The 11,941-nt window shown below is 46.8% G+C and overlaps 1 protein-coding gene across 1 annotated transcript in view; it reads left to right on the forward strand.

Annotated features, from left to right (window-relative positions):
• Positions 1-11,458: 11,458 nt before the first annotated feature.
• WDR1 (WD repeat domain 1) overlaps positions 11,459-11,941 on the forward strand; it is a 44,060-nt gene continuing 43,577 nt past the window's right edge. The window contains exon 1 of the mRNA XM_006163181.3: positions 11,459-11,646. Coding sequence (XP_006163243.1) covers positions 11,631-11,646 — 16 coding nt within the window. The 5' untranslated portion in view covers positions 11,459-11,630. The remainder of the gene's footprint in view (positions 11,647-11,941) is intronic.

Below are 11,941 nucleotides of genomic sequence, written 5' to 3' on the forward strand. Positions count from 1 at the left end.
GCTAACGACAAGAAACTTGAAATGGCTGTTTCAACAAAGAGGCCCAAGAGCCTTCCTGAATAACTTTGCTCTATAGAAGTCATGACCCGACTGCATTTCTTTTGTTTAAGTGAACATCACTGTTTAACATGCAAAGTATTTCTTGGAAGAAGGTTATAATTAGTCATAAAGTCACTGGGATACACCAGCTATTTTATTCATTTGCACTGTGACAGAGCTAAGAACATGAGGTTCCCAGTGCTGATACACAAGGATTATTAATTTTTCACTAGTGCAGGCAGAGGAGATGCTCAGCACCTAGGTGCTTAGCGGCTTAGCTTTTAAGCAACTATGACCACCCACCATCCAACTGTTCAAGCTGGAAACATGTCTTGGCTTCTTTCCTCCATCACCCAGTACAATCCAGTGTTCTCTGAACATCTATCTCACTGCCTTGCACCCTTCTGTACACCATCACCCTCTCATGCAGCCATCCCCACGTCCCCGCTGGTTCCCCGGTCCTACCTCACTCCAGACAATCCACTCACCACCAAGAGATCAGTTGTGAATCCAGCAATCAGTCTGACCCAGAAATTTAACGTCTTCGGAAACACTCAGTGCCCTGAATATACGGTCTAAAATCTGAGGGCTTTGAGGACCCTTCACAAAACTGCCTTGGCCATTTTCTTGCCTACCTCTTGCCAGCTCTCATTCCCAGCCTTACTCCTAACTCCACACAAGTAGTCCTGCAGGCAGGCTCCATCTTTCTGCTCAGCACATCATGTACCCTGTACTCTTCATTTTTTAACATGCCTTTTCATCCTCAGGTCTCCAAATGTTGGAGCTATTTCTCCTACAAAGCATTCCCTTCTCATGAGAGGATGGCATTACACCCATGTTTTCATAGCACCCCTAGCCATTTAGTTCACACCTGACATGTGGCCCCTACATTCCAACAAGGAATATGCCTCCAATACAACCAGCTGCTCTTCTTAGGAATACGTGTCTAATGCACTAGAACAATTTTACAACAGGGGACAAAAACTTAACTGGCCCCAAGTTGCAGAATATCTTACATTTGTGTCTAACCTTTAGTTTACATATCTTTAATGTGTGATATGTACATTTTCACTTACCATTTAAGCATGATTACATGAAGACAGTCTGTATAGCTAACATATCTTGGTACACTGCCTTAACTCCATGACCATGTGAGATAGTCAAAGCATTCACCTAAAGGATCCTTTTGGTACTGCTTAGTTGGGTGAGGGTTAGGGACTTGGAAACATTTTTATAAACAAGTATTAATACTTCAAAATAAAATAGGCACTTGGTGATGGATCAGCTCTACCTATGAGCATTCAGATTTGATGTGTTTCAAATGTCAGAAGGAACATTACTGCTCCTAGGATTAAAACACCACTTCCCTGAACCAACAGAAATCAATGAGATTGAGCATTTAATATCCATGCACAGCCAGGCAGACTCCAGGTGCTTGACTATATGAATGAACTGCCTGGCCTTGGTCATCTCTAACCTGCAGGGTCAAGTCTCTCATGAAGTTCATTACCCTACGTTCCAAGTCTCCACCATGGCCCAAACTGCATCATTATCCCAATTCTGCAGTCTCCGTTTAGAACAATTGTGGCACCAACTTCTTGAGAAACTAACAGCTGTGCCCAAAGATGCTTTGGGTTTCAGTGAGACAGACATTGAGACTGAAAGTCTTATTTAAAACCAAAACCAGTTGTCAAGTGTTCCCAAGGCTATATAGCGGTACTAGTTGATCCATTCAGTTTGATATCCAAGGTCTGAGAATCTTCCTTTCATGTGGCAAAATAAGCCTCAAAAACAGACTTAAGTTGTACCTATACAAAAGCCCTTAGCCTTCAGTAGTGAACAGAGCCAACCCAGCCAGGGACAAGGGGCCTGAACCTAGCCCAGACCTAAGGTCCAAGCAGAAGTCACTAGGACAACAGTTAGCCTGCAGCAGCCACCACCATCCTTCAGCCGCACTTGGAAGCAAACATACTTCTTTCATACCAGTTGTGCTGAGGCAGGTACCTAATAAAGGAAACTCTTGAAGACATGGCAGTAGGCAAAGATTTCTTAAATAAGACCCCCCCCCGAAAGCACAGGTAGTATCTCAAAAAATAAGTGGGATCTCTAAAGTTTCTGCACAGCAAAAGAGTGAAGAGACAATCCTCAGAACAGGAGAAAATGTGAACTATGCTTCATATAAGAAATTGATAACCAGAATATGTAGGAAACTCAAGCAGCTCACCCACAAAATCACAAATAACCCAATTTAAAAATGGACAAATGAGTTGAACAGACAACTCTCCAAGGAAGACATGAATGGCCAAAATACATAAAATATGTTATCCTCTTACCATAAGAGAAATGTAATTCAAAACCACAATAAGATACTACTTAACCCTAGTAAGAATGACTTTGTTCAAGAAAACAAGCACTGGCAAGACTGGTGTAAAGGGATCTCTCGTACACTGCTGGCAGTAATGTATTTTCCATAGTGACTGTACCAATTTACAGAAGTTCCTCAAAAACCTAGAAATAGAAATACTGTATGACCCAGTAATCTCACTCCTTGGTATTTACCCAAGAGACAGGAACACTCAATTTAGAAAGACGTGTATATCCACGTTTATTGCTTCATTATTCACAATTGCTAAGATATAGATTCAACCTAAATGCCTAAGAACTGATAAATTTCTTAAACTGGCACTACGCACCATGAAATGCTAAGCCAGAAGAACAATGAGATCAATGAGATCCTGCCATTTGACTGAAGAAAAATGAAGATAGAAGATTTAATGCTAAGCCAAACTAGGAAAGACCAACACTACATTCTCTCTAATGTCTGCACTGTACAGGAGAGACTGAAAGATCTAAAGGTATAGAACGGAGGACAAGTATCGATAAACTGGAAAAGCAGTGGATAGCAGAGGGTGGGTGGAAGAGGTTCAGGGAAAAAAAGCTTATCAGAGATAAGACTAAAGTTCTATTCAAGATGTCTATGGTACTATCCTTGATTTTGTTGTATACTGTATGCATACCTTGAAAAAAAAAAAGAAAATACACTGCTAGAGATATTCAGCTGTTGAATGTAGCTTTTTCACGTTTTGCTATAGGGCATGTGCACTTACCAGAGGGGAAAATTAAGAAATCATCCCTAAGGGGGATGGCTACACTGTAATCCTATCTATTCTCTTGAGATTTTAGGCAAGCATGAATATGTGCCCAGCATGTTTTTCAAGCCACTAGATCCAGGACTCAAACCTTAGCCATGTGGGGTCCAGTCACCTAACCGTGCCACCTGTCCGGCCAGGTTTTTTTTGTCTTAAAAAGACACCAACTAAGTCCAAATGAGACCAAATGCTCCAATAGCTACCGTCCAGGCCATCGTGTAATTTAAGCTGCTGTACTTCTGTAGCAGAGCATTTTAGGATGCAGACCAGAAATGAGTAGGATGAAAGCATATTCGTAGTCCTCTTCAGTGACCCTTTGGCTGGGCAGCTTTAGTGCTGGCACTTGCCCTTTGGTCTGAATGTACACTGGTTGGATCTTTCCCAAAGGCAGTGTTACAGAGGAGATAAAGCTTTCATGGTGTAAATGATACTGTCACCATCCACAAGATGGACCACTGCAGAACTCTCCATCTGAAGGGCTCAGGGTTGAGCCTTTGGTCTGTCTAGGAGGAAGAGGCAAACCCAGTTCGATCTACTCTTGTTGGCCGAGTACAACTCCCACAACTCTTAGGTCCTCCCTCACCTCCACTCTCAGAATGTAGCCTTATGTGGAAGTAATTTTAACAGTGGTGACCTTAAGATGAGATCAAAGTGGAACAGGGTAGGGTTGGCCCACATCCCATAGGACTGGCACCCTTATTGGGAAATGCGTACGTAGGCACACACAGGAAGAAATCCAGGTGAAGGTCAAGACAGGTCAGGGTGATGTTCCAAGCCGGGAAGCGTAGATTTGCATCTGAAGCACCAAAAGCTAGGTGAGAGGCCTGGAGCAACTTCTCCCTCACAGCCCCAGAAGGAACCAACCCTGCTCACACCTCTTTACTTCAGACTTCTAGGCTCAAAACACAAGTCTGAGCCACTGAGTTCATCCTCCTTTATATGACACCTTTCAGTCACGTGCAGACCTGGGCAATGTTGAGTCCCCTGCTGCTGCAGTGATTTCTATCTGGAGGCCTCCTAAGGGAAACTGAGGGCAGTGGTAAGAGGAGCTAGCAGAATCCACAACGAATATCTAAAGCTGCTTTAGCACCTAGTCCAAGATCCTCACCACCCCTGGGAAGGGGGCTGCATCCAATCTTGCAGAACTAAGACTTGAGCATGCCCAATTCATGGAGAAGCTCTATACTTCCATGCCAAGTTCTCAGGGCTGGAGTGACACTGACCAAACTGATGGGCAAAGAAAGGTGGGGTGGACTTTCTGCAGGAAGCAGAGTCACTGTGGTCTGAAACTCCTTATCAGCAACAAGCATGGTCTCGACCCTCAGATACCCCTCAGTACTGCAGGATACTAAGTGACCACAGAGCCCTTGTACAACAGTCACAGCCGGGCTTGACAGCAGCACCCAGAATCAAGAACACTATGACCAGCATGCTCCTGGAGGTCAGCAGGACCTCAATAACTGTCATAAGTCAGAAGGACAAGCACTAGATTTGCCGAAAGGGAAAAAACTTTTCAACTACAGGGACTGACATCCTTTAGCTTGGCCAATAAAGCCTCTGGAGGAAATGGTGTGAGGAGCACAGGTGGAGGATGAGCCCCAGGACTGCAGGTGGGTTGCATTGAACCCTAGTTAAAAGGTTTGGGCATCACCAGCCACTGACCTCTTTGCAGAATGTAAGACTCAGGCCAAAGTCGTCTCACCTTAAATGAATGATGCAGGGGTTGTGAATACACACGGACAAGTGCTGACAAGATTGGTGTGCCTGGTGTGTTTTTCAAGCAGCTTAGACTGGGATTCTAACTGTGCAGTCAGCCATGTGGGATCCAGCTGCTTTAACCACCATACTACCTTCAGGTCCAAGGTTGGAACATTGGACACTGCTGCAATATTGATAGACATTGATGACAGACAGAGGCTGCTTGTTGCAACTTCCAGACAAGAGACCGAAGAACTTGAACTAAGATGTTGGCAAAAAACTAGATGAGAGCAAGTTACTCACTATAATTGATGAAAACTTCAGCAAGTTGGGGCCTGAGAGCATGGTGGAAAAGCAACACTCAGGTTGACCCACATGGAAAGGTTCCAGTTTCACACCTGGAGACTCCCATAAGCATGCTGGGAATGTTGGTGCCCATAACCTGAGACTGGCTGAAGCTGGGGGTGGGTACAGTACCAGGAATCTGTTGGGGGGTGCTGACTTTCTCTCTAGGTCATGGAAGAAATAAAATAAAAAAGCCTCTGGATTTTACCATTTACTAAAGAATAAGTCAACTGTTTAGGGGCACAACCAAGATGCAGGTCTTGGTCTACCCATTTCAGCCACCTCATGTGCTAAGCCTAGGCTCAAAAGCAGTAGACTAGATTGAATTTGGATGAGTCACAGCCTCTGAACCCCTGAAGTCAAACAAGGGCTAAGTTGGCAACTGCACAAAATTAGAGACACAGAATAAACCCTTATTTTACAGCAAGGGTCCCCAATCCCTGGACCAGCATCAGTCTATGGCCTGGTAGGAATTGGGTCAAAGAAGTGAGCTGCTGGCAAGCTAAGTGACGCTTCATTTGTATCTACACAGCCACTCCATTACTCTCATTACCACCTGAGCTCATCAGTGGTGGCATCAGTTCGCATGGGAGCCCCCTACAATAACCATCTATTGTAGTTACCAGAAAATAAGCTCAGACTCCCACTGATTCAGCATTATGTATTACAATGTCAGTAAATGGAATGCACTTGAATCCTCCCAAAATCATCCCCCCCACCACCATCCCAGTGCCAAAGATTGGGAACCTCCATTCTATAACATAAGAGGTATAGTTTATAGTGTATTTCAGAATAGCTAAGAAAGACTGAGTGTTCCCAGCCGTGACAAATGCTTGCGATAATTACCCTGAATTATGATATTCAGGTACTGGGGAAAAAAAAACTGTACCCCATAACTATATTATCTGTCAGTAACTTTTAAAACCAAGGACCAAGAGAACTCACAAACCAGTACTTCACTCATAGAAAGTGGTCCCAAGTGTAAGGGCAGAAAAGGTAGCTATTGCAGAAGGGCCCATCAACAGACAGACATGAGAACAGACAAAAAGGAGAGGGAGTTTGAAGTCCCATCACATGTCCCTGTGGTGAGACAGCAGGCAAAGGCAAGAGCAGCAGCTACCTGTTACCCCATGTGGGAGCTCCTTTACCAGAGGGGTTAACAGGAACTGACCCACCAGAGCTCATGGCAGCAGTGGCTTGAGTGAATCCGTGTGGGACACAGGCTTAGGTGTCCAAGTCCCCCAAACGAGTCCGTCAATTCCAGCTAACACTTCTGTGAATCTTAGGTTATTAGGTTTAGTTGCCTAAAAAAAATGGTTTTAATAAGAAGTTTGAGTAGGATCTATTTTCTGAACTGCAGCTGGTCTAAAATTGTACCAGAAACAGTAAATTCTCTTATGCCTGCTGTAGGAACCTCAGGTAGGGTAATTTACTCAAGCACAAGGCTTTATAATTTGCGGGGATTTGAGAGCTAGCATAGCACCGATCTAGCTGTTAGATATCCACCTGTCAGCAAAACCCACTTAACCCCATGGCCCCCCCCTTTTCAAAAAGAAAAGGTATTTAACAGGTATGACCCAAGAAGAGATCTATTAACAGGCTTGGGGATAAGAATTTTTCCCTTTCCTTGCTTTGGAAGAATTTACAATCCAGAGGTTACCACTTCTACATAGGCTTGTATAGACAGGTTAGGGTCTTTGTTATTCTTTGGCAATGCCAAGGAGAACGAAAGCAGTAGACAGCTTTAGAGTGATAGTTTAACTCTAAGTTCTCCTTTCTAAGACAGCCCCAGGCACCACCTGATTTTGCAAGTCACGGGGATACCTAGCAGCTAGTTTTGCCTTATGTGGCTATACCACCCCATTTGTTATTTGACCAGCTTATAAATGAATACAACCTGGGCTAGATTTATCAGCATTTGGGATCTGAAAGATGAATTTTATAGCCAAAGATCACAATGTTGACTTGGGGGCAGCTTGCTGCCACTTCCCTGTAGTCAGGTCTCCTCTTAGAGGATCTTATTCTGATACAGACTGGAGGTAGAGGCAGCAGAACCTAAGATAGTAGAGGCTCTGGTAATTACTCCAGAGATGTTTTAGAAGGGATGGACTAAGTGTGACTTCATTGGGTTTGTTCAAAAGGTACAGAAAAGGCATGTAAAAAAAGGGACTAGAATTCCTGGAGTAGACTGGCTATGGAAAAGGCACACCCAATAGCAACATGGGCGCCCCCTCCTCCATGATGCCTAGGAGGGGTGCCAATCTACCGGGACAAACAGCACCCACCCTTGCTCACTGCTCTCTAGCACCTGCTTGGAGGGGCTCAGGACTGCTGAAACAAAAAAGCCCTTTTATCTTCTGAATTTGGACATGAGGACTGAAGCAAGTTAGCTTGACAGGGCCTTGGAGGAAAATTCAAAATGGACCCACTGCTCCTTTCTCTGCTCCTGCAAGCTTCCAACAGTGTAGGCCTTACATCTCATACGTTCCCAGTTTATGGAGACGGAAAAGCTAAATGGTCAGAAGAGGTAGATTCCTACAGGGCCACACATCCCACGCTTGCTTTTATTGCATGGCAAAGAACTATCCTGAAACCCCATTCCCACCCCCGCCAAGGGGCAGCTGAAAGACCAATACATACCTAAGGGTGGCCTATTAAAGGTTCGTCTGTGCTACCCAACTAAAGGAATCAACTAGTTTATGCCAAACGCTAGCCCAAGAATTTCAGAGAATTTGAAGAGTTGCCCCCAGATAGGACATTTTGAAACCAAATGCAAACTTAAGGGATGTTTTTGTTCAGAGCCTCCCAAGAATGAAAGTTACCTTCGGATTGGAGGGCCCTGTGCTAAATCCCTGCTCTCACAATGTCTGCAGAGGGAACAGGGAAAGAAACAAATTCAGTAGTCACAGCAATGACTGTAGCCAGTATGTATAAGAAATACAGTTTAAGAAGAGACTGGCCTTAAACTTTTCCTGGGGAGGCCAGGAAAACACCAAGTGGAATATTCTCAAGGCAGATGCCAGTCAGATCAGCACAACCACCTAGGGAACTAGCTATTTGTGAGCCAGGCAGGGTCTGGATGCTCCAGGACCTCGTAAGGCCCAAGGAAGACGCTGCCTCCATAATGAGACAGAAAAGTGGGTTGGGGGTTGGGAGCTGGGAGTTTTCAAGGTGACTCCGGCTGCAGTGAGGAGCTCTAAGTGGATACAGGGAAACTAGTCAGGAAGTGGCTAAGCTAGTCCAGGTGAGGTAAAGAAGTCTTACGCAGGGCATGCAAGATGGAGCAATGAAGATTCAAGAGTTGTAACGTTCAAAGTGATGGAATTTGGTGTAGGATTGAATGTAGAGAAGTCAGGGCAGGTGTGGGTCAGGTTTCTGATCAGCACACAGAGATAAAGGATATTAGTCCCTGTGGGAAGGGACACCCAGAGATGTTCACAGTGGAGGAGAAGGAAATGCCAAGTCAGGGTTAGTCGGGCTCCAGCTTGGTCTGAGTAGGTGCCTTTCTACTTTCCCGTGAAGATTCCCGGAGGCAACTGGTTATAGACATGAGCAGAGAAGTGGCTGGGCTGATCCATGTAACTGCAAGTCAATATGCAAGCATGAGGGTCCCCACTCTATGGTGGAGGGTTATGGGTGGGGACTATGGAAACAGGCCACAACTAAGCACACCTGATACCACTCAGGTGGTGCTGAATCCTAAACAGCTGAGAAACTAAGCGCACCCTACAGGGAGTAACCAGAGGAATAAACCCCCTGGTGTTCCCTTTCAGGGACCTCCCCCAACACACACACACACACACACTTGGCTGCCAAAAGTTCACGTTGCCTTCAGACCCCATTATAGCAGAACCTCTCTCCCCAATCCAAGTTTTCTAAAGCTCCAACAATAGTTTCCTAAGCTAAAAATAACCATAGAGCCCAGCATCCTACCAGGGCTTTGTAAATGTTTTATTTGATAGTCTCATTTCCAACTGACAAACTCCGACAATGCTTTTATGTACCCACAAAGGTTCCCAGCCTGCCAGAGCTTGAAACTGGTACTGAGTTTTCCTCACAAGTGTCTATGTAAATACACTACAAGTGAATGTAATCGTAGCACTTGCTCTCACACTTTGAGGTCTGATAATTAAATGTGCTTTCTCACATGGGGAACAGCCCCCACTCAGATCATTTGTGTTCAGGAACTTCAGCATTTTGTACAGATGAGTATACTTTTAAGGCCCTTTAGTTCTCAAAGCCACCTTCACAGCCTTTTATTGACGGGGAACAGGGGCACGTATTTGAATATCACAGTGCCAGGGTTATACTCTAGACATGAATCAGAAAGGGAGGGCCGGGAATGTATACAAGGGCTGAAGATGGCAACTTAAAATAAGAGGACACTCACTAAGGCAGACAATGTACTTTAAGAAGTGAGGGTACAATTAGAGTAGAGGGCCATAGAGTCTGAAGTAACCTAGAGACTTACAGAAGGCCCTAAATCCGCCATTTAAGTTTTCAATTCCATTTGTTTTTAATTTGACCATAGAGAGGGAAAGTGAGAAGAAAAAAAAGCTGTGAAGTCCAGGACTGAACCCATGGCCATACAGGCAGGGGTCCAGCTCCCCGACAGGTCATCCAGTTCAGCTGACTTGATGTTCAGTCCCTGCAGACTTTAACGTGAGGGAGTCAGATCTGATGTACTTTACAAAGCATCTCCCAGCTACTGTTTGTAGAGCAGGCTGCAGGTGAAGGTGGGGGAGAGTAAGAACATTAAGCCTAGACTAGATAATGAGGCCCAAAGACCGTAACTGGAGGCAGGTGAGAGGGCTGGGGCATCTTCCCACCAGACTAGAGGAAAAAAACCCAATCAGGACAGGACATTCCTCACTCGGGATAATATAACATAGATGGGAAGACTTCCAGTGGGGAATGTCTAGCAGATTAAACTATTTGATATAACTAGTGATATGTCAGCAGATCCAGTCATATTTGACATAACCAATGGGAAGAAAGCAATCGGTGAGCCCAGCCAATGATCAACTGACACCTTGGTTGAGGAATTATAACCTTTCTTTGGAAAGTAACTATGGCCCTTGAGCTTCTCCCGTGCTCAGCTTTTTCCTAACCCATCTGCAGTGTACTTTTGCAGGGCCCCATCAGCATCCTTTGCTGTTAACCTCTGGTTCAATTTGTCCCCAACACCAAGAACCTAGACTCACCAAAGCCACCCTGTAACAATAGGCAGCACGTGTAATAACCCACCCCAGGGTTATTGGTTCTGCAGGTAACCAAGGTGGCAAGTGATTGACCTGGGCCCGTTTTTTGAAATTCAACAGGATTTCCCAGGTTGGGCGGCCAAGACCACCACAAGGGGTTCAGAACTCGAAGTACCCACGGGTGCCTTCCATCCTCATTTGCACCTTCTTGCCCTACAACCCCTGGGAAGTCTAGGAACCTGCTTTAAAATAAGGCTGAATACCGACGCCTTGCAGCCATCCCTCTTCTCTATTGAGACGCTTCCTGATTCCTAGGGCGGGTTCCCATTTTTTGTGCTTTAAGAAATAAGCCTAGTTTTCTTAGACCCCACGTCCTCTTTAGCTTTCTAAGCATTGTTTTGAGCAGAGCTCGTGCAACCAAGGGTCCAGCGAGACCCAGCCCTCCAGTTCTTGCTACCCACAGCGCTTCTAAGTACTTCTTAGTTTTTTCATTAGTAAGTCCTACTTTTCTTAGGATCTACATCCCCTTTGCTTTCTTCAGCTTTCTACACGAACAATGAAGAACTCAGCGAGGCATAGTACTAAAATTCCTACTTTGAGGCCTACTTTCATTTTAGTCTCACTCAGTGGCAAAGAAAAAAAAGTTAAAAAGTACGCCGCTTGTGCTCGCTAAACGCGAACCGGCTCTTGACAGCCTCGGCAAACACCGGGCGCTGACGCGGCAGGAGGGCGGGAAGTTCGAGAACGCCGGCGCTAACCCAGCGGAGGGGAAGCCCAGCCGACCGTTCAAAACGAAGAAGGCACCCCTAGGTCATCCGCCCCCCAAAAGTAAGCAGTCTCGCCTTCAGGGCCACTAAAAGCTCAGCTAACAGCAGTCTAGAGCATCCGAACACAACTCCCCACGCTCGCAGATAACAAGCAGGCGCCCGGTAGTCCGCGCCGTCTTTTCAAGGACCTGCGAGCGTGGCGTCACTTCCGGGGCGGGGCTCGGGGGCGGAGCCCGGGCCGGGGGAAGAACGCGCAGGGCAGGCGCGAGCCGGCCTCTGAGCCCCGGCCTCGGACCGCCCCTCCGCGCCCGGCACGCCCGGCGCCGCCTTCCGCCCCGGTCCCCCGGCTCGGCCTTGGCAAGGTCTGATTTGCAGTGCGGACTGGCCTCAGAGGCTCTCAGCGAGTGCGGCGCCGTAACAAGTGGGCGAGGATGCCGTACGAGATCAGTAAGTGTCGCGGCTCGGGGTCAGCGGGGCGGGCGCCGTGCTGCCCGGCCCCTAGGCCCTCTGCGCCGGCCGGGGCCCCTGCGCGGGGGAGAGGTGCAGGCGCAAGCTGGCGGCGCGGCGCCCCCGGCCTCGGGGTGCGGGGCGGCGATGCTCCGCTGGGGATCGCCCTGGAGTTGGCTCTGCGAGCCCGGCCGGCGGAGCCCCGGTGCCCCCGAAGGGCCTGGCTCGGAGCGCGGACCAGGAAGTGGCGCTGTCTCCGGTGCTCCTTGAAAGTGGCTGGCGCCCCCCCCGGGGG

The sequence above is a fragment of the Tupaia chinensis genome, unplaced genomic scaffold (genome assembly GCF_000334495.1).
Source record: "Tupaia chinensis unplaced genomic scaffold, TupChi_1.0 Scaffold141490_1, whole genome shotgun sequence".
Classification (NCBI taxonomy): domain Eukaryota; kingdom Metazoa; phylum Chordata; class Mammalia; order Scandentia; family Tupaiidae; genus Tupaia; species Tupaia belangeri.